At 35.2% G+C, this 23,051-nt stretch overlaps 1 protein-coding gene across 1 annotated transcript in view; it reads left to right on the forward strand.

Annotated features, from left to right (window-relative positions):
- PSME4 (proteasome activator subunit 4) overlaps window positions 1-23,051 on the forward strand; it is a 101,080-nt gene that overhangs the window by 35,831 nt on the left and 42,198 nt on the right. Inside the window, exons 4-15 of the mRNA XM_060168600.1 lie at window positions 3,926-3,970; window positions 5,961-6,110; window positions 7,456-7,519; window positions 8,123-8,197; window positions 9,385-9,507; window positions 11,649-11,741; window positions 12,540-12,805; window positions 15,503-15,689; window positions 16,361-16,450; window positions 17,210-17,274; window positions 20,687-20,837; window positions 22,749-22,847. Coding sequence (XP_060024583.1) covers window positions 3,926-3,970; window positions 5,961-6,110; window positions 7,456-7,519; window positions 8,123-8,197; window positions 9,385-9,507; window positions 11,649-11,741; window positions 12,540-12,805; window positions 15,503-15,689; window positions 16,361-16,450; window positions 17,210-17,274; window positions 20,687-20,837; window positions 22,749-22,847 — 1,408 coding nt within the window. The remainder of the gene's footprint in view (window positions 1-3,925; window positions 3,971-5,960; window positions 6,111-7,455; window positions 7,520-8,122; window positions 8,198-9,384; window positions 9,508-11,648; window positions 11,742-12,539; window positions 12,806-15,502; window positions 15,690-16,360; window positions 16,451-17,209; window positions 17,275-20,686; window positions 20,838-22,748; window positions 22,848-23,051) is intronic.

Genomic DNA, 23,051 nt, shown 5'->3' on the forward strand with positions numbered 1-23,051 from the left:
AGCAATTTAAAAAATACTCAGTTCACATTGATCAGGCTTGTCATCACTTGTAGCAATTATACACACTCTTTTTACATGAGTGGTCAGAATTATTACAATTTCTTAACATTTACTTGCCATAGAGGCATACTTTTTTCTTGAAGTAATTGTATTGAAAAACCCATGTTAATGCTACATCAGTGATGAAGATGTTATATATTTAGACTGTCCTCAGGTAAAATTATCTTGAACCTAATTTTGTGTGAAGTGGCTGTGAAAAATGACTGCTGATTTAACTAAGCAGTATTAGATTTTGTAAGATTAGATATGCGGTGGATAGTGTTTGACTAACTGATGGTGGATTTGTTTGGATTTAGGAAAAGCAGGAAAAAACTGATATATTAAGTTACAAGGAGGTTGAGGCAGAGGTATGTAGAATATACCAGGGTTATAGTTTCCCAGTTCATTTATAAAAAAGCAAATATGATTACTCTGAAGTTAAATTTTAGTTCAAGAATTGTGAAGTGAAGCTGAACGTAGTTCTGGCCGTGGGCAGTCCACACTACTCTCATCTTGAATTTGTTATTTGCTGTACATTTCTCTGGTTTAGAAGTGAATATTGTCCTGACAGTTAGGTAAGGCTAAGGAGGTAGGAATCATAAACCTCGAGGTTTATATAAGTCCACTGTCTCAGTAACTGGAGGCTAAGCTTTTGGCTTTACTCAGGCTTCTCTGCTACATATTTGGCATTTATTAACTTAAGGCATACTTAAGTACTTAAGTATTTATTTGGCATACTTTATTAACATAAGCAATCATAAAGTACGTCATCATAAGGAAATTGCATCCCAGAGAGGAAAATTCACACAGAGTCATTTGTTGAAACTGGGACAAGAGCTCAAGAACTGGGACAAGAACTTACTTTCTGCCCTGATAAATAGGGTGGCAGTTGGGGAAGGACTTTCCTATTTTGATGCAATTTCCTAAATGTAAATTAATAGCTTCTCAGAGGCAGTAGAATAAATGTAAAAGCAAAATGAGTACAAATTTTCATTCTTAAGGAGGTTGAAAATATAATTTATTTTGGCCAGATATGAAATAATAATTGTAGGTAACATTTATTGTGCTTAATTCTGGGCTAGATAACTGCATTCTTTACATTATCTTATTTAATTTTTGTAACAGCTCTTATATAGATATGAGGCTATAATACTGCGCTACTAGTAAGTAGCAGGACAGGTATTCAAATTCAGATCTGTCTGACTCTAAGCCCAGGCTGTGAACCATTTATTACATGATATACTGTGGCTTTCTTTTCAAGCTAACATACGTTTACTAAGAGGAAATAGGGTACGAGAAAACCCACCCAAAACTTTGTCCCTCTGTAGATCCCTTTTGATTAAAAAAAAAAAAAAAGTGTTTTGAATTGTTGTCACTTTAGTATTAGAATTCCAACAATTGGAAAAGTTTTTAGTGATTATTCACTCCCTCTAAAAATTAGTGAAATATAATCTAGTAGCATCTAGCCATAACCTTTTATTTTATTTTTAAACAGAAACATTGTTCCCTTCATCTTGAGAGATTACAAGAATCACAAAAGGTCACTATACAGATATCACAGGTTAGAGAGATTGTACCCTTTTCTGGCTAAAGAGTATAAATCCAATGGCACAGGCCTTATTAAGGAGGGGTTAAAACAGACTTTATTTAGATGAACTAAATCACATTCCCACACACCCTATTCCTCTAATGAGTGAAGTGACAGCTATCAAGTCTTACAATTAACCTTCTATTCTGAAGAGTGAAGGGAACTGGAGAAAACATGTAGCTATGCAGCCTTTTATGACTTGCTTTCTAGAATCATTTTTGACATTATAGGAAGTTTGTTGGTAGAATAGAAAAATTACCAGTGAAAATAGCAGGTTTTCTGTGTTGTACTCTCAAACCAGCTGCCACAGAAACAGTTAAAAGTAAATGTAAAGTTAACATGAACACAAACATTAGGAACTGGTAGAATTATAGATCTTCTGCTTATTTCCTTGGACCATAAGTTTACCATTTTAGAATTATCTTTTTTAAAATCTGCATTTAAGTTAATCTCTTATTTCATTTGGAACTAGATGAACCTTCAGATCTTACCTATGAATTCTAAAATTTGTTTCTAAGTTGGTTCTTTGGTCCAAACTAAAAGAAGATCCAGAGATCGATGTTCTTTGTTGTCCTGATAGAAAATGTTTATAGAGCGTTGTAAATAAATAAATATATTTATAATATATGTATATATGTAAATGAACACAACCTTGTTATAAGCACTTTGGAAATGCCCAGAAGTAAAAAATCATAGTCGTGGTCTTCAGGGAGTTGTAAATGTAGTTGGAGAGAAGTTTGCTCCCCTCCCCCTCCTTTTTTTTTTTTTAACTAGGCAAACTTAGATGTTCCCTCAATTAAACTCTGTTTCTGAATTGATGAATTTTTTTTGTGAGAGAAGGTAACATCTCTCTTTGATAATCAGAGAAAATGCTCCATGATGGCTCTCTGGCCATATGGTCATCTTTTTTATTTTAGAATTATCTCATGAGTTGTAGCCCGGTTTCCTCTACAGTTAATTTTTTTCTGAGTACTTTTGAAATTAAAGAGGATTCTTACTGGGGCTTCCCTGGTGGCGCAGTGGTTGAGAGTCGGCCTGCCGATGCAGGGGACACGGGTTCGTGCCCCAGCCCGGGAAGATCCCACATGCCGCGGAGCAGCTGGGCCCGTGAGCCATGGCCGCTGAGCCTGCGCGTCCGGAGCCTGTGCTCCCCAATGGGAGAGGCCACAACAGTGAGAGGCCCGCGTACCGCAAAAAAAAAAAAAAAAAAAGAGGATTCTTACTGCTTCAAGTAATGAAATTATAGTTTTCTCTCTTGGTTATATACATTGATTACTTGTGTTGAGTTTGGTTTGTGTTATTCCTTGGAATTTCTTTGCAAATTAGTTCTTAAGCTTTCAGAGAAGTTGGATAGACTTCTGGACTTAAGAATTTCAAGCAGCTTAATGATAAAGTGTCAGGTGGAAGCACTGCCTGAACGTTACCCCTTTCCCCTATAATTTTTTCTCTTGAGATTTGGGGACTTGTTTTATTTTTTACTTTTATACATCGTATTGTAAGTAGTCACACATTTATTTTAAAATTCCAGTTCAAAATTACCCTTTGTTTTGTTAATTTGCATTTGACCTCTTTTGACTGTGGTCTACTTAGAATTTTAAACATCCATTCTGGTGATGTGTGTTTAAACCAGTACACACTAGCCTTTTCATTAAAGTAGAAGTGTTTATTATAAGTTCATATACAAATATTTATGTTGTTTTCCTAAATTCACTTGAACCACCTACAAGTTGGAAAATAAGTTACAGCTTTTAATGTTCCTCAGCTAACTTTTTAAGTAGCTGGTCAGAAAGGTGGCAGTTGCTTATTATTTTGATGATCGTTGCTGGCAATAAAGTGCCTTGGAGGGTTATAAAACTCTCATCAGTAGGTTACAGAAAACTGGTTTCTGGTAGTTGCTGACAGAGGCACACCGGACTTTACTGTTTGTTTTTTGATGTAAAAGCACTTTAATAAAAATTTAAAATTAGTATTTGAAGCCACTGAACATACTTCTTGATATATTGATAGGTATATGGTCATTGCTGCCCACTTTGTAAAGATCGAAGATGATTTGCCCTTTTTCTAGTTTTCTTCCCTTTTTTTCACTGCATAGAATGAGCAAAATGAAGGCAAAGGGAAGAGTAGATTACAGAGTGTAGGTAGTTAATTGTTAGAGTTTTGTCTGTATAAAAGAGAAGGATTAGTCATTCCATATACACAGATAATATCTAAATGTATGAGTGTATCTTAGAGATATTTATTAAAAATGTGTTCTTAAAATACACCAACCTAATTTATCAAATGGCTTTTTCCCCCCAGTTCTGTAGAAAATGTTCTCAAAACACTCGTGAAAAGCTGCCGACCGTAAGTAGCTTCTCAATTTATAAAGCCTCTTATTGTTTCTATGGGCTTTTCCCCATATTTAGTATGCTTTGAAGAGGAATTTAGAGGTATAACTAGTCTCTGATATTGTGATGTTAGTCACTGAGCACAACATATCATCTCCAGCTCTTCAACTGAACTTTTCAGATTTCATTTATAAATTTAGAAATTTTTAACTGGTGTGGGTGTCAGTCACCCATTATAAAGTAAGAATGCAATAATGTACGTATAACTGGCTTCATCTGAAAGATTTTCCTAGAGTATTGTTACTCAGATCAAAAATATTTTCCAAAATGAGCCTTGTAGGTCTTATATTAAAATGAATAATAATAAGATGGCGCTTAAGTTTTTTTCTACTGTGGTCTGTTTCAGTAGAATATTTGACTTTGAACATCCCATATTCTTATGTTTAAAGATGAATATGGATAGAATTTAGTTTAATTAAAGTCCAGTTGTGTGGACTTGAACTATTTTTTCATTCTTGTTTATCAGGCTGTTCTAAGACATACTTCTGCTATGAATGCAGTGAATTCTTTTGAATGGAAATTCGTATATTTATCATATGCTTGTAATATGAGTTAAAGTTATTTTATAGATCAGATATTTGTTGCTGACCTCCTATACTACTCAGTCTCGGGCAAATGTATTTTCAATATATAAAATGTCTCCTTTTAAGAGGCTTAAGATCTAACCTGAGTCATTCAATAAGCCACCAAGGAGCAGTGTCATTTTGTGAAACTTGATCATCACTGAGGTACTTACTGGTTTTTAGGTTCTTAGATAATTCATAGAATGCCCAAGCTTCTGTTTTGGATTACTAGGCTAACAGTTGATTCTGAAAAATTAGGAAGGGGAATCAATGTATGAGATCTTTGAAGGTAGAATATATGAATATATTCTGCCTTTAAAAATTTTTTAAATTCTAACCTGTTGCACAACGATCTGGTACATAAATGCTTGATGAACTCAACAGAAGAATAACTAGAAATGTAATTGTATTTTTCACATAAAGGAATGAAGTGTGATTCTAATAACACAGATGTATAAAGATATAATAAGATTAATAATATGATGTATAGGCCAAACCTCCAAGTGTATTTGAAAGGGTTTACTAACTTTTTGGGCCATACCCAAATCATAAATTTTCATATGCTTTTCATTATTTTAAACCTCAGTTGCCTACCCATTTGGGTATCCATTCCATACCCAAATGGATAGTGGGTCCTCCTTATCCATTTACCTTCATTTTGCGTGTGTCTGCACACTTCAGATTTTATTTTTCTAAATCTTTTCTACCCCAGGGATGCTCCTGCCCATTTCATAGAATTTTACAATGTTAGAGCCTATAGGACTTGATCATCTAGCCCAGTCCTCTCTTGTATATAGGAAGAAATGTATAATCAGCAAAGTGAGAAAGAGAACATCAACCTAGGAACCTCTGGTCCAGTGAGGGTAAATGGTTTGTTCCTAAGGTGCCTAGAGGTTCCTGGGCTGATGTTCTCTTTCTCACTTTGCTGACTATACATTTCTTATATAGACTGGATTCCCTATGACAAGATTTTTTTTTTCTATTGCTATTGCACAGCACATAGGATGAAAAAATACAACAATCATGTTTAAGTTTGTAGGTGATTTGAATGACTTTTTATTTTATCTGAGGTTTATCAACTTTATGTTGGGTTGGCCAGAAAGTTTGTTCAGCCATCTTACAGAAAAACCCAAACAAACTCTTTGACCAACTCAATAACATTTTCCCAAGTCCACAGACAAGAAAATTTATCTTATCTAAGTGTGATAGGCTATTTATTTTAGAGTTGTAAAAATGTGTGTTTCTTGTAGGTAATATCACACACATTGATAGTGTGTGATATTATCTCATGAGTATCTTCACCTTCTCCTCCTTTTTTGTCAGTCATATAATGATGTAGAGCATTTAGCCAATGATCAGATACATGAAAACCTTCTTTATTAGTTATTTTCCAGCAGATGCCACAGCTGAGATGCTAGAAGAATGGCGGCCATTAATGTGCCCTTTTGATGTAACGATGCAAAAGGCCATCACTTATTTTGAAATATTTCTTCCTACCTCCCTTTCTCCAGAACTTCATCATAAAGGTTTTAAGTAAGTATATATGTATATCTTGACAAATTCTAGAATATAGTAGGGAATACATACATATATATATACACATATATATGTATGTATGTATATACATTACAAACTATTAAAGCAATAATAGGTAAAAAATTTACCAACTCAGCCATTACGTTTCTTATACTTGAAGTGTGTATGTGAAGGCTAAAACAGTTAAATATAGGATTGCAAATAAAGAGAAAATAACACTTGTATGTCAAGCCAAGTAAGATGTGGGCTTTAATTTAAGATATTGGGAGAGAAAGAATAGTAAGTACAAAAAGGGGTTGAAAATTTCAATAAATAGGCAGTGGTGGAAATGTTAAATTGCATAGAGTTTAGGGAAGGGAAAAGTGTTTTTCTAAACCTTGGTTTTAACCCTCATCATGTGTAGCATAGTTTTTCTTTGGTCTTTTTTTTTTTTTTTAACTTGTTCTAGTCTTTTCACTGTTTTTAAGAACTGTTTTTTTCTTGGATGACTACAGGTATATCATAAACCCAAGAATGAAAATATTTAGGTTGCACTTTTATGAAAAAAGTAAAAGGTATGAGGAAAAGACTGGAAGGATCATAGTAATTATCAGTATATTATGGGTTCATGCTTAGCCCTCCCACTCCCCCAGCATGTTTTCTGTAGCTAGATGTCAAATCTTTTATTTCCGTCAAATCAGAAATTTTGTATCTAGCTGTATGTTTGTGAAATTTTAATTTTAATTAAAAACTTGTAATTTCTTTGACATTTGTAAAGATTGGTTAATAATATTCAGATGTTTTCTTGCCCCTATAGTCGCTTCTGTTGGGTTGGCCAAAAAGTTCATTCGGGTTTTTCTGTAAGATGTTACTTTTTGGCCAATCCAATGTTTCTTTAATTTGAGAGTTTCCACCACTATAATTTAATTACTCCTAACACTTTGTGGCTCATTTCTTTTATGGAGCATTTACCATAGTGCTAGTTAATGGTGTAATTACTAGTTGGCATGTTAAAAGAGAGTAAGGGAGAGTTGCAGGAACAGGTAGTAATGGGAAAGCATTAAAGCAAAAAGGTAGGGAGAGGAAGGAGAAACTTGTAAACAGTGTTAGATAGGGGTAGACAATTATTTAACAATAAAGTAGAAATTTGATGAGATTATTCTTTTTAGCATAAATAAATTGAAAGGGGAATATTCAGACAAAAGTAGTTCTTTTTCCATTAAGTTTGTAACTTTCAGTGTTTTTTTCCTAGGTTGTGTAGTTATCAGTAAGAATAATAGATTAAAAAAATACAAAGGATACCTGGCTTTCAACCACTTGCTATAAATCACTTGCTATTCCTAACAACATTTTTCTTCTTCAGACTTTGGTTTGATGAATTAATTGGCCTTTGGGTTTCAGTGCAAAATCTCCCACAGTGGGAGGGGGTGAGTATCCCATTTTTTCTTAATATACTTTTTAGTTTGGAAGTAACTATATCGGATCATTTGATAAGTAACTTCAGCTCCTTAGAATTGGCTATTAGCAGTGTTGTAGTCAGTTTTTTAGAATTTTATTTGCTGTATTCTAAGAGAACTAGGATAATCATTTTGGTTATATTCTTTATTTTCAAAATATTCTTTATTTTGGTTTTATCAATATCTGAAAGTATATACATGTACTGTGAAATGCATGAAGAGTAAAACCCTGTTGTTTATTTCCTTTTGTACCCTTACTTGCATGGCGCTGGACACCTGGTGGATGTTTTCTACATGTGTGTTTGATTAAAACTTATTTTTCTCTTTGCATTGTGGATGATGCTTTGTCATTTCCCTTTTTTAATAAGCATTTCAAGTGCAATTGATTTTTAAATGGGTGACGAGAATCAGAACTTAAATTTGGAGATTTGAAAAAACTGAGTCATAAATCAAATATTAAATTCAGTTGTGCCCATAGTGATTGTTCTGAAAAGAATAAATGGATAAGGGGTGTGACTGTGACCCTTAGAAACAACAAATGTATTAACTGTCTTTTTTTTTGTTTACTTTCAGCAACTAGTAAATCTCTTTGCTCGATTGGCTACAGATAATATAGGGTACATAGATTGGGATCCTTATGTACCAAAGGTAATTAAGAACATTTGAACATATACAATAGTACTGACATCATCTTTATGTCTTTAAGAAGTGTGTTTTGTATTCTTATTTCTAGCACCACATAAAATATTTTTTGACTGTTAGTAAAAACATAAGTAATTTAAAGGATAGATCGTTTATTTTCAAAAAGTAATTGGATCATATCAAGTTATCATAAATGTTTGATTATTTTGTCTTACCTATGCAGGACATGAACTATAAGTTTCAGAGTAAGTAATTTAGAAAGTACTAAAACTATTATTCAGGGTGTCATACATTCATCCCTTCCAACAAATTTTGTGTATTGTATTTGATTGTTCTTCTAGAGTGTTCCCCACTTTTAAAATCACATTGTATACTTTCCTAGAGTAAGTAAAGCTAGAAAATGTCTCTAGGTGCATTATTGCATATTTGGTATTGTTTCACCTGCTGTAGAATCATCGAGCTTCAAGAAGGCTGTTATGGGGCATCCGGGTGGTTCTGATGTGCACACTGACAGTAGAGCAGAGCTGGGGAGCAGCAGAAGGCATATGCTCTGATTGCCTTTGCTTGTGCTGTCTTTCTCTGTTGCTGGCCAATAGAAACTAAGAAGGAAAAGTAAATTTCCCCAGTCTTTAGCCCTGCCATATCTGACATATTTAACGACAGATTTAAAAAATAAATCTAATTGTATTAAAATACAGTTATTAAATGACAGATTAAAATGCAGATTCTTAGGGGATAAAGTCAATGGTAAAATTTTGAGAGGGAGAGTAATCAGCCAGAAGATATTTGTGTTTTGTGCGTCCTTGGCTTGGAATGAGAGCATGGGAAAAATAATTTTATGTGCATTTAGGGAGGCAGAAAGTAGTCAAAATATTTCACATTGAACTACAGTTATTTACATTTTGCCTTTTTATGTTTAACTAAGTCTCATTTGCCAATTTTGGAGTACATGGATATGGGTGCTTCATTGTCACATGCCTGTGACCTCAGAGTGTCATTAAAGAAAGTGTACAGATACTTATATGAAATTCCTAAGGAATAAAGCAAATTACTGAACAGTATGTCATTTTGCTTAAAAACCAATCAAATGAGAATATATATTCAATATAGTAACACTAATGTGTAACACTTAGGTTAATGAGTTATTTGATATCTGTAAATATTTATTAATTCTTCTTTTTTTCTTTTAAAAGATATTTACAAGAATTCTGAGAAGCCTGAACCTCCCAGTGGGAAGCAGTCAAGTGTTAGTCCCAAGATTTTTAACAAATGCTTATGATATAGGACATGCTGTAATATGGATCACCGCCATGATGGTTTGTAATACATTATCTTTGGTTTATATAGTTTATGTAAATTTTGTGTTAACCACATAAAAATTCTACATAATCACATAATTCTAGATTAGTGGCTTATTTGGTCACTTGATTCTTGGATATTTCTGATGGAGTAAGCTTATGTTTCTCAGACTCAGAATGTAGTCATAATGTACCATTTATAAATCTCCTTAAGTAATGGACCTTGAAAGTAAGGGTCAAAAGTTCAGAGTTTTGATTATTGTGATCATTTTGTAATATATAGAAATATGGAACCACTATGTAATACACTGGAACTAACAGTGCTATAGGTCAATTATAGTTTAATTTGGGGGGGTGGGGAAGCAGTTAGAGTTTTAAGAGATTCAGAATGTCTGTAATAGTTTTACAGACCAAGAACCAGAGTCATGGGTAAAAGAGCTTTCCCAAGTCAAATTGATAATGATAAAGGTAGATTTGAACTCAGGGTTCTGCATATGCTCAATATTAATGCATTTATTGTCAGTGTTCACATAAAACATCATATTGAACACAAAGCTTATTGACCAAGTAATCTTAGTGAAGGGAGAAGTATGAAGGATTATTTTACTGACTGTCATCTTCCAAATATATACTGTAATTTTCTGAATTGTCATTCATATTGCTTCTACAGTTATCTCCTTTTTGAATTATTCTGCATTTGATATTTGATATTGTTCTGTGTTTGCTATTTTCTCCCAGGTTATACTGCTCGGTTGGCTGTTTCTGTCAAAAAGACAGAATGGTTGTGAGAAGTTTAGCTCTTAAATTTCATTGTAAGATTAAAAGAAAAGAAAATCTCAACCTTCTCTTTTTTTTTTTTTTGTTATTTTATTAAACAGAGGGAAAATCCCATTTTCTTTCTGATATTCAACAACAGCAAAAACATACAGATATTTAGTATTTTACGTAAGCAATGAGTTAGAACTTGTTTTTTAGGAGCCACAGAATTAGATCGTGATCGGTATCAGCCTTATTTTAATGTTGCTGTTTCTCACACAGTTGTTCTCATTGGCAGTTTCATTTTGTGTTAAATATGAATATTTAATATAATTTAAAAATCAACAGTGCTAATTATTATGTTAGAATTTTGAAAATTTTATTGGTATTTTGCTATGGAATTATGGTCTCAGTAGTTACCCTGTACTAAATTGGGAAACGTGAATGTGGATTTTATTTCAGCAGAAAGACATGTTCCTTATGTAACTCGATATTCTGCCTTAGGTTTGTGCTGATTCTTTTTTTACTTGAAATATAATTGACATATAATACTATGTTAGTTTTGGGTATATGACACAGTGATTTGACATTTGCATGCATTATAAATCTGTGCTGTTTCTTGAAAGAAGATCATCTTGAGACAGATAGGAGGTTTCAAGGCCAAGTTGTAGTCCTTTATTCCCAGGGTGGTTCAACTTGATAAGATGATTGCCAGCCTTTTCCTCATTGCTGCTGCCCCCCTCCCCTGGCCCCCCCTCCCCCGCCACCCCCTCCCCCACCCCCATCCTGCAGCCCAGGTTCTGTGGTTGTTTGGTTGGCTGTTTTGGTAACAGATTAAGGGAAAAATTTTTTTTTCTTTTTTGAATCACAATATAGTCACATATAACAGGTCTAATCACTTGAAACATTTAGAAGTAATAATAAAATATTTGAATGCACTTATGTAACTCTCACCTCCTTATTTCCTGCTGTGAGAACTTCTTCACTTCTTGAATCTTTTAAGGAATGCTTTTTATGCTTACTGTTGCCACAGTTGGTTATTTTAAGATGGTAATCTTAGAAAAATTATTTAACTGCAAAGAGTAAAAGATATTGTTATTCTAAATTGAAAGGTACCTTTTCCATTTTCTGATTTGGTTTCAGTAAGTTGCCCTTATTTTTTATTTTAATTAAATTAATTAATTAATTTATTTGCCCTTATTTTTAGTAGACTGTCTTGGATTGATTTGTATGAAGTTCATCCGGGAATTGTTTTTGACTTTTATTTAGAGGTAGAATTGATTTTTGCCAGCAGGATGAATATAAGCCACGTTAAGAGATCTGTATATAGGCCTGGGCCTGTTAACCCCTTCAGTTTTACAGATAACGTGGGTACTGATATTTTTGCTCTTTTATCTGAACAGGGTGGACCAAGTAAGCTAGTGCAAAAGCATTTGGCTGGTTTGTTTAACAGCATCACATCTTTTTACCATCCTTCAAATAATGGCCGCTGGCTGGTGAGTAATGTTCATTTTTTTACTCTTAGGGTTTGGAATTTTTTAAGATATGGTCACATGTAACTATTGCCTATTGTTTAACCTATGATACATTTTCTGTCCTTTGTCTAAGATTTGGCTATATGTCAATGATCAAGTTTACATTAAGTTACTGTGTTCACAGAACATATAGAAATAAAGATAATACTAGTGTGGTAACTGGTAACAAAATGCCACAAACCCATGGAATCATCTCTTCAGTTTTATCATGTTAGTTTTTTTTGTTTGTTTATTTGTTTGTTTTTAAGTTGCCTGGTTAAAATGGCTTTTCACGTAATGGAAGATTCATGTGGTGCTAGAAATTAAAACTGAAATTTGAACACATCTTTATTAATTATTATCAATGATTAATTGATAAGAGTATTTTATTCTATCTAGTTAGGCCATACAGGTCTTTGTAATAAGATTATACAAGCTGTTAAACAGCAAGTCCTACTGTATAGCACAGGGAACTATATTCAATGTCCTGTGAAAACCACAATGGAAAAGAATGTGAAAAAGAATATATATATGTATAACTGAGTCACTTTGCTGTACAGCAGAAATTAACACACCACACTGTGTTGTAAATCAACACAGTATAGTTGTAAATCAACTATACTTCAATAAAATTTTAAAAATAAAAAGGTTGTAGTCAAAAAAAGAATGATTATACAAGCTGTTATTTTAAAAATCTTTACTTGGGAGGGTAGAGAGGAACTATGAATATCTATAGGGGAACTAGAACCTACCTAGGACCTTCTGCTTCTGTGTCCCCAGAACAAGTTAATGAAACTACTTCAGCGGTTGCCAAACAGTGTTGTTAGAAGATTACATCGTGAAAGATACAAGAAGCCTTCTTGGTTAACTCCTGTGCCTGATAGCCATAAGCTTACTGATCAAGATGTTACAGACTTTGTACAATGCATTATTCAACCTGTCCTCTTGGCTATGTTTAGCAAAACTGGTAGTTTAGAAGCAGCCCAGGCTCTGCAGAATCTTGCACTCATGAGACCGGAGTTAGTAATACCCCCTGTACTTGAAAGGTAAGTATAGCTTTACTTGTTTCGTTGAAGCCTCAGCTGTGGCTACTGTTATTCTCTATACTCTTCTGCTTGGCTTTCTTTTCTTTTCTGTGGCTTCTGTTTTGCTATCTTTGTGCTTATTCCTGTTCCTAGAGGAGACAAGACATTTTAACCTAATGATTGGTAACTTGATAAAGGTTTATTGGAGAGAAAAGAAAATTGATATGAAACGGATAAAATAAAATATTTTGTATTTGCACATTTTAGCTACTCAAGTTTTTGCTCATAAATAAAGCTCTGGCTGTTTTTTCACAAAATGTGAGTGTCACTAAATATTGAGAACATGGCAGTGAATGTGATTTTGCATTTCTATTTCTCAGGCTCAACGATAGACAAGAAAATTTGGTTGCCTGTATTATTTTCATATATTGTATAACCTTGTGTGTATTTCCACAGTGTTGATTTTACTGCATTCGTTGTTTTGTATGCTGAAATAGTAACAAAAGTAGTTCTCCATTTGCCTCATCACTGTCACAGTGTAGACCTGGTGTGCTTCGTAGGAGAGAGCCACTCTCAGTTGTCTTGAGTGTTCAGGAGCAGATTGCTTAAGCTGTCTGTTATTCATTCCTTTGCTCCCTGAACTTCAGCTTTATGATTCCTCTCTAAATGGCTTTGTCAAAAGTAGAAGAAGAATGTTAGATTTTGGAGGCCAGAAGGATCTAACAGTTTGAGTTTCTTAAAACTCAGATTTGCCCAAGGTCCTTACTGGCAGAATACAGATGGCAGCTTATTTTCTAACTGTTGAGACAAGAAAATTGGTGACATTTACTTGGCAAAGGGTATCCTGTTAAAGATCTTCACCAAAATGGGGCTCCATTATTTGTAATTTGAGTTGCTTGTACTATCTTGCCCTGTCTCTTTGCCATAACTATTTAAGTTGTACTTCACTTTCCCAGCCTCTCCTGTTTTTTTATGTATACATCTTGGGGCCTTGAAACTTCCAGCATGTACAACTTAATTAGGAAATGGAATGGGGAAGTTAGGCAGTTTCTACTCTGTCTTCAGCCTTCAGTGTTCTTTGCTACTTGACCTCCACATGGTAGCAGAAGCTATCAGTCAGTGGCAAGTCCCTTGATGCTCTTTGGAGAGGAGAGACTTGCCTCTAAGGGGGGACTTAAGTTGTTTGCATAGTCAAAATTTTGAACTCTGAGGTGTTGGTGTTTCTTTACTTTCCCTTTGTTTTGCCTTATTTTAATGTTTTCCAGCTGATGAATTATGACTGGTGAGATAAGTATTTAGTAGAACGAACAAAGCTTATAAATACAAATACAATTATCCATCACATTTTTCTTTAGTTCTCAAATTTTGGACAAATTTAATACCAGCATATTCTGTTTGTATGCTTGGCCAAGATAAATATTTAATTAACAAAATTGTCAATACAATGACATTTTTTGAGACTCATTTGTAATTTTGTCCTGTTTAGAAGTGGCATTGCTACCTTTTTTTTGACGGGTTTTTGTTTTCTTTTTCTTCTTCTCTTTTTTTTTTTTTTTGGCCGCAGTGCACGGCTTGCAGGATCTTAGTTCCCCGATCGGGGATTGAACCTGGGTCATGGCAGTGAAAGTGCCGAGTCCTAACCATTGGACTGCCAGGGAATTTCCAAGCAAAAGTCTTTTTTAAAAAATATATATTTATTTGGCCACGTGGGGTCTTTTTAGTTGCAGCACACGGTATCTTCGTTGCGGCATGCGGGCTCTTAGTTGAGACATGCAGGATCTAGTTCCCTGACCAGGGATCAAAGCCGGGCCCTCTGCATTGGGAGCGCAGAGTCTTAATTGCTGGACCACCAGGGAAGTCCCCAAGCAAAAGTCTCTTAAAAGTAAAAACGTAGAAAAAAAATTTTAGGCACTTAGTTTTGTATCTCCTGAAGACAGCCTCTGCTGGAGTTTTTGGTTTGTTTCATTCATCTTTTAAAATAAGCATAGGTTTGATTTTTTTTTTTAATCCTAGTTAGAAATCCTTCTTTTTTCCTACTTGTTTATAATTAAATTTCCTTATTACTTATCTTTTCTGTATAAGAGGAATTTAAACTGACTGTATTTTGGATTTTTTTTCCCCCTATAGGATAGATTCTCAAAAGTGAAATCACTGAGCCATAGAGTGAGTGTTCTTGGCTCGTGATCAAAGATTGCATTTGTCTTATTCCCCTTGTTTTATTCACTCTAGTCTCAGGCATATTCTCTTATGTTTCTGATAGCTGATTTCCAACTTTAAAATACAGTCTTTTTAAAAGTATAAAATAGACCCTTCAGCATTTTAGTAAGATTATTTTTTCCCGTAAAAGGGAAGAGTGGAGTAGTTGTAACTTGTTATTCCTGAATTCTAATAATCACTGACTGTTAGATTAGATGCAGTCCTATTGGAATGTGGAAATGGATTAAGATGCTGAAAGAATGCAAAAATCTACCAGCTAATGTTACTTTTCAGTGTGGAATTGGCATGGAGGAAGGTGGTAAGGTGGCAGGGAGTTGGGGAAACATGTACCTTTCCTTTATTTGTGTGATTCTGTTCACTTTGAGAGCAAATATTCACTCAAAATACTGTGCCAGCTACAAACCTTTAATCCAAAATGCAGTTTATGAATTTAGTATGTTTAATGTGTATGTATGTTTATCTGTGATGGAAAATTTTTTAAATTCTGTTTTCAAACTATAGAACATATCCTGCACTAGAGACTTTAACAGAACCTCACCAGCTCACAGCTACATTAAGTTGTGTAATTGGAGTAGCCCGCAGTTTGGTATCAGGGGGCAAGTGGTTTCCTGAAGGTCCAACACACATGCTACCTCTGTTGATGAGAGCATTGCCTGGGGTGGATCCAAATGACTTTAGTAAATGCATGGTGAGCATGTTTATGATTCTGTTTTATATCTAAGTTATAATTATATAAATGGATATCTTATTACTTTTTCTTCAAATATTCTTTAGAACATAGTAAAGTGTAAAATTTGTTAATGGTAGCAGAGTTATATCTGTAGATGCCCAAGTTTAGGTCTGTGGACAGTTAGTTGATCTATGTAAGGTCTTCCTTAGTAATTTCCCATAACGTGTGCATTTATGATCATATGGTGTTTGAAAGCTCATTACGTATCTCCTGTCTTCCTTAAGCAGATACATTAAAAATGATAGCATATGATCACTTGTGCTTCCGTTTGTCTGCACTTGTCACAAGGAACATAATAAAAATTACTGGGTGTGAAATGCCAGATTCCCCTTATACACACACCTTCTGACTTACAATATCGTTCACTTTCCCTCTTCCCTGGTCTCTAGCTTCTGCATTAGCATTTTCTATTTACTCTTAGCTAATGTTATATTTTTGGTGGGAGGCACAGTAACTTCTCAATGACAAAAGATTGCAGAACTTTGTGCTTAAACCAAATAAACTTTCAGAAAAATTGTGGAATTTCCCTCAGAATAATTTATTTGGTACTTTATTGTAGCTTATGGTATACATGTATTTTGGAACTAGAGTTATGTAATTAATATTAGATCTTTTGTATCTTCCCATAGATCACATTCCAATTTATAGCAACATTTTCCACCCTGGTGCCTTTAGTAGATTGTTCATCTGTACTACAAGAAAGAAATGACCTCACAGAAGTAAGGATGCTTTCTGGTTGTAAAAGGATTGGTTAGCTAAGTTCTGATTCTTACTGTATAGGCATAGTAATATTTGATAGTTTAAAAGCAACTTTGCAGAGGTGCTCATAAGTTAAAATTACTGTTTTGTGACCACTGTTTTGTGACCAGAACGATATAAATGGAGGTCATCATTGATAAAATAATCTGCAGAGCACCCACCAAAGGGGGTGGTCAAAAATAGGCTATTTTAGTAAACAAGTGACATGTAAAGGTGTATTTCAGTGTTTTGTCACTTTTTAATGTTTTGTTAAGCAAAGGTGGTGGCATTTTGTTTTTCCATCTTATGTTAGGAATAAATCTGTTAAGGGGATTGGCATCTAATGAAGAGAAATTTTCTTCATTACTGTCTGGGTTTTTTTTAGAACAATTTTCTTTATTACAAGTATTTTACTACCTGACTTTTGGCATTTAGATGTTTAAGTAGTGAGAGATAATCCTTTACACATACACCAGCAGTTTGAAAACTGTTATTGATTTTTAAAAAAATGGCTGCCTGACTTCTGTTTTGGGCCCTTACAAAATATGTTAATTACTTCTTATTTTGGTTCCTAGAAAGTAGATGAGTTATTCTAAATTGATACGGGATTATGGTGCTGTTTCTCAGTGCTCAATGTAATAATGAAGTGTTAGAAACATTTTGTAGACTAAAATTGAGTTTTGTTCAGAGAAAAAAATCAAAGACTATTTTAAAATTTTCTCCACATTGACACGTTACAGGTGGAGCGAGAACTTTGTTCTGCCACAGCTGAGTTTGAGGATTTCGTCTTACAGTTTATGGACAGGTGAGCAAGTACCCCAGATATCTCCTTTATCTGACATTCAAAAATAGTGATGTCCTGTCCCAGCAACTTTAGCCTCGTTTTGCATTGCAACCTGTATTTAATTATTGGGTTGGCCAAAAGGTTCGTTTGTTTATTTCCATAAGATGGCTCTAGTAATACTTAGTTGTCTTTAACTTCATTCGAAACAATTTTGTTAGATTGTATGTGACAGCTGTCATATTGGGGTGCATTTAGAAAAAGACTTATCAAAAATTGGTGAATTTTTGTGTAGCCATTTTCATATTGAAGGTGGAAGAAAAAAGCAACATTTTTGGCATATTATGCTTTATTGTTTCAAGAAAGGTAAAAACGCAACTGAAATGCAAAAAAAAGATTTGTGCAGTGTATGGAGAAGGTGCTGTGACTGATCGAACATGTCAAAAGTAGTTTGCAAAGACAAAAAGACAGCCCTCAGAATGGGAGAAAATCTTTGCAAACGAAGGAACAGACAAAGGATTAATCTCCAAAGTATATAAACAGCTCATAGAGCTCAATATCAAAAAAACAATTACAACCCAATCAGAAAATGGGTGGAAGACCTAAATAGACACCTTTCCAAGGAGGACATACAGATGGCCAAGGGGCACATGAAAGGAAGCTCAACATCTCTAATTATTAGAGAAATGCAAATCAAAACTATAATGAGGTATCACCTCACACCAGTCAGAATGGCCATCATCAAACAATAAATGCTGGAGAGGGTGTGGAGAAAGTGGAACCCTCTTGCACTGTTGGTGGGAATGTAAATAGTTACAGCCACTGTGGAGAACTGTATGGAGGTTCCTTAAAAAACTAAAAATAGAACTACCTTATGACCCAGCAATCCCACTACTGGGCATGTACCCTGAGAAAACTATAATTCAAAGGGACACATGTTCCCCAATGTTCATTGCAGCACTATTTGCAATAGCTAGGACATGGAAACAATCTAAATGTCCAATGACAGATGAATGGATAAAGAAGATGTGGCACATACATACAGTGGAATATTACTCAGCCATAAAAAGGAACGAAATTGGGTCATTTGTAGAGATGTGGATGGACCTAGAGTCTAGAGTGAAGTAAGCCAGAAAGAGAAAAACAAATATTGTATACTAACGCATATATGTGAAATCTAGAAAAATGGTACAGATGAACTTATTTGCGGGGCAGGAATAGAGACGCAGATATAGAGAACGAACAGGTGGACACAGGGTAGGAAGGGGACGGTGGGACGAATTGGGAGATTAGGATTGACATATATACATTACCACAGGAAAATACATAGCTAGTGGGAACATGCTGAGTTCAGCTTGGTGCTCTGTGACGACCTAGATGGGTGGGATGTGGGCTGGGGGGAGGCCCAAGAGGGAGGGGATATGAGGATATAATAGCTGATTCACTTCATTGTACAGCAGAAACTAACACAACATTGTAAAGCAATTATACTCCAATTTAAAAAATTTTTTGAAAAAAAGTGGTTTGCAAAGTTGCTGGAGATTTCTCTCTGGACAGTGCTCCATGGTTGGGTAGACCAGTTGAAGTTGATAGCAGTCAAATCAAAACATTAATTGAGAACAGTCAACGTTATACCACGCGGGGGACAGCCGACATACTCAAAATATCCAAATCAAGTGTTGAAAATCATTTGCATTAGCTCGGTTGTGTTCATCACTTTGATGTTTGGGTTCCACATAAGTTAAGCGAAAAAAACCTTCTTGACCGTATTTCCACATGCAGTTCTCTACTTAAATGTAATGAAAACGTTCCACTTTTACTTTTTTTATTTTTTTTTTTTTCGCGGGCCTCTCACTGTTGTGGCCTCTCCCGTTGCGGAGCACAGGCTCAGCGGCCATGGCTCATGGGCCCAGCCGCTCCGCGGCATGTGGGATCTTCCTGGACTGGGGCACGAACCCGCGTCCCCTGCCTTGGCAGGCGGACTCTCAACCACTGTGCCACCAGGGAAGCCCAAAACGTCCCACTTTGAAAACAAATTGTGATGGACGATGGAAAGATACTGTACAATAATGTGGAACAAAAGAGATTGTGGGGCAAGTGAAATGAACCACCACCAACCACACCAAAGGCTGGTCTTCATCCAGAGAAGGTGATGTTGTGTATATGGTTGGATTGGAAGAGAGTCCTCTATTATGAGCTCCTTCCAGAAAACGAAATGATTAATTCCAACAAGTACTGCTCCCAATTAGACCAACTGAAAGCAGCACTCGACAAAAAGTATCCAGAAGTAGTCAAAAGAAAATGCATAATCTTCCAACAGGATAACACAAGACTTCATGTTTCTTTGATGGCCAGGCAAAAACTGTTACAGGGACTTCCCTGGTGGCGCAGTGATTAAGAATCCGCCTGCCAATGCAGGGGACACGGGTTCGAGCCCTGGTCCAGGAGGATCCCACATGCCACAGAGCAGCTAAGCCCGTGCACCACAACTGCTGAGCCTGAGCTCTAGAGCCCGTGGGTCACAACTACTGAAGCCCGTGCACCTGGAGCCCGTGCTCTGCAACAAGAGAAGCCACCACGACGAGAAGCCCGCGCACCACAACGAAGAGTAGCCCCTGCTTGCCACAACTAGAGAAAACCCGCACGCAGCAATGAAGACCCAATGCAGCCAAAAATTAAAAAAATAAACCAACAAACAAAAAAAACTGTTACAGCTTGGCTGGGAAGTTCTTTTTTAAAAAAATATTTATTTATTTATTTGGCTGCACTGGGTCTTAGTTGTGGCGTGCGGGATCTTTAGTTGTGGCATGTGAACTCTTAGTTGCTGCATGCAAACTCTTAGTTGTGGCATGTGGGATCTAGTTCCCTGACCAGGGATTGAACCTGAGCTCCCTGCATTGGGAGCGCAGAGTCTTAGCCACTGGACCACCAGGGAAGTCTCTGGCTGGGAAGTCCTGATTCATCCGCTGTATTCACCAGACATAGTACCTTTGGATTTCCATTTATTTCGGTCTTTACAAAATTCTCTTCGTGGAAAAAAATTTCAATTCCCTGGAAGACTGTAAAAGGCATCTGGAACAGTTCTTTGCTCAAAAAGATAAAAAGTTTTGGGAGGATGGAATTATGAATTTGCCTGAAAAATGGCAGCAGGTAGTAGAACAAAAGGGTGAATACGTTGTTCAGTAAAGTTCTTGGTGAAAATGAAAAATGTGTCTTTTATTTTTACTTAAAAACCAAAGGCACTTTTTGGCCAACCCAGTACTGTGCAAGGCTGGTGCTTCTTCTCAAGTTACAAAATGACAGTTGGTTTGTGATCCATGTACAAATTAAGTAGCTATCACTTGCATAGTCATGACAATGGATTTATCTAATCAGCAACAAAAAATGTTAAGCCAGTTTTTAGTTGCTAAAATTTTACTTTCTTTGGGTTATTTAGATGCTTTGGACTTATAGAAAGTAGCACATTGGAGCAAACAAGAGAAGAGACAGAAACTGAGAAAATGACTCACTTGGAGAGTTTGGTCGAATTAGGTCTGTCTTCTACGTTTAGTACAATCCTCACACAATGTTCCAAAGAAATATTTATGGTAAGAGTGCATTGCTGCAAAGAATTAAATTCCAACTTGTAGTTTTATTTGATGTTTTAAAAATTGAACTTCAAGTTACTTTGTATGCATATCATGCCAGCTTATCCTTTCTTTCCATACTAAAATTTGAAAGAGATGGGGAATTCTTTTGCAGTCCAGTAATTAGTACTCCGCGCTTCCACTGCAGGAGGAACAAGTTCAATCCCCGGTGGGGAGCTAAGATCCTGCGTGCCTCATGGCGTGGCGAGGCCAAAAAAGATAATAATAAAATAAAATTTGGAAAAGATACACAGTTGATCCTCATTATTTGCAGATTCTGTATTTGCAAATTCAACATAGTGTACTTGCTAAAATTTATTTGTAACCCCAAAATTGGTACTCGCAGTGCTTTTGTGCAGACTTTTGAAAGTGGCAAAAATTTTTGAGTTGTGCATGTTTACAGCTGAAATCGAATAAGGTGACACTCTGCCATCTTGTTTTAGCTCTTATACTGTAATGTAAACAGGTGTCCTTTTTTCATCTATTTAAGGACAGATCGTTCACATTTTTGTGCTTTTTGGTGATTTTGCATTTTAAAATGGCCCCCAAGAGTAATGCTGATGCACTCACTGTCTAGTGTTCTAAGCAAAAGATAGTTGTGATGGACCTAACGTAGAAAATATTAACATGTTTTAGGTAAGCTTCGTTCAGAAATGAGTTACAGTGCTTTTGGCTATGAGTTCAAGGTTAATGAATCAACAATGTATTAAAGTGTCAAAAATGCAATTGTTGCAAAAATGCAAAAATCAACAGTGTATTAAAGACATTAAAGTGTCTTCAAAGAGAACCACACATAAACAAAATTATATATCCATATATCCATCAGTTGATGAAAATGTAACCAGAGGTTTATGGGAACTTAATCCTGTATTTCCCTTAAGAACTGTGGTTCAGTATTTGCTAATTCAGTGCCCACGGTGATTTTACAGAGCATAACTACTGCAAATAACAAGAATTGACTGTATGTTTAAAATTTACAGTAAAATACTACTTGGGAGAAAAGTTTTGAAAATTGTTTATGCCATCACATAATAGAAATTAAATCCCAAATATAAAGATCTGGCAAACTATGATGAATGAGAAATAGTTTGTCCTCATAAGGCATTCTGTGAACATTCACTTATTCAGTATTAGTCGATACCTATTATATACAATATGGTATTTATTTCATATTTTCTATTCCACTACTCTCTTTCCATTTCTGTTTCTTCTTTCGCTATCTGAGATTATCATTGTTCAGTGTTTATCCTGGTTAAAAGGTAAACTGCCTTACACCTGCATGAAATATTTACTAAGATTATGTTAGTATAAAGAAATTAACATAAATAATCTCTTATTTAACCAAAATCTTTTGAAAGGAGTTGTTTATAGTTTGCAGCATTGTCAATCCATGTCTAGAGCTAATTCTTTAATTCAGAAATGGAATTAAAATTCTGTGACTTGATTATAAAATTAAATAGAATGCTTCAAGTCTTTTAGAGGACAGAAAAATATAGTTTTGTAGTTGTCAGAATGACAAACTGTAAATATTAGATATTACCCCAAATTCCCTCCGTTATATTGGATTGGCCAGCAAGGTAATTAAATTGCATTTGCTTCCAGCAGCTCTGGTTTTGTGCTTAGCATTTCTGCAGCAAATAAAATCTTGTGCCGCAAATGTTTTGTTCACATTAGGGTTTTGTGCAAAGGTTATTCATAAACCTGAATGTAGCATTATTAAGCAAATCTTTATGTATTCAGATGGTTAAATTTTTCCTACTTGGTTATTTTTAGTATAGTCTGAGTATCATTTTCTTTGGTGTTTCAAAAGATGTTTAATTTTCTTAAACGTGCTGGTTAGACATTTTCATTTGTTACATTATCTTTTAATAGGTGGCCCTTCAGAAGGTTTTTAATTTTTCGATTTCACATATATTTGAAACAAGAGTTGCAGGCCGCATGGTGGCAGACATGTGCCGTGCTGCAGTGAAGGTGAGTTGGGGTTTTCTGGACTGATGAATTAATGAATCAATAGCCATGAGTTTTATGTGGTTAATTATTTTAGACATGCTTGTCATTCTTAAAATACACATTTCTTTCAGTAGCTGCTTATAGCCCTTATTTGCCACTGAAAATAGAGCTAGTGTATACTTTGTGACTGTTCAATACTTGTGCCTTTCAAAAAAACTTATTTAT

The sequence above is a fragment of the Lagenorhynchus albirostris genome, chromosome 13 (genome assembly GCF_949774975.1).
Source record: "Lagenorhynchus albirostris chromosome 13, mLagAlb1.1, whole genome shotgun sequence".
In the NCBI taxonomy this organism is placed as follows: Eukaryota; Metazoa; Chordata; class Mammalia; order Artiodactyla; family Delphinidae; genus Lagenorhynchus; species Lagenorhynchus albirostris.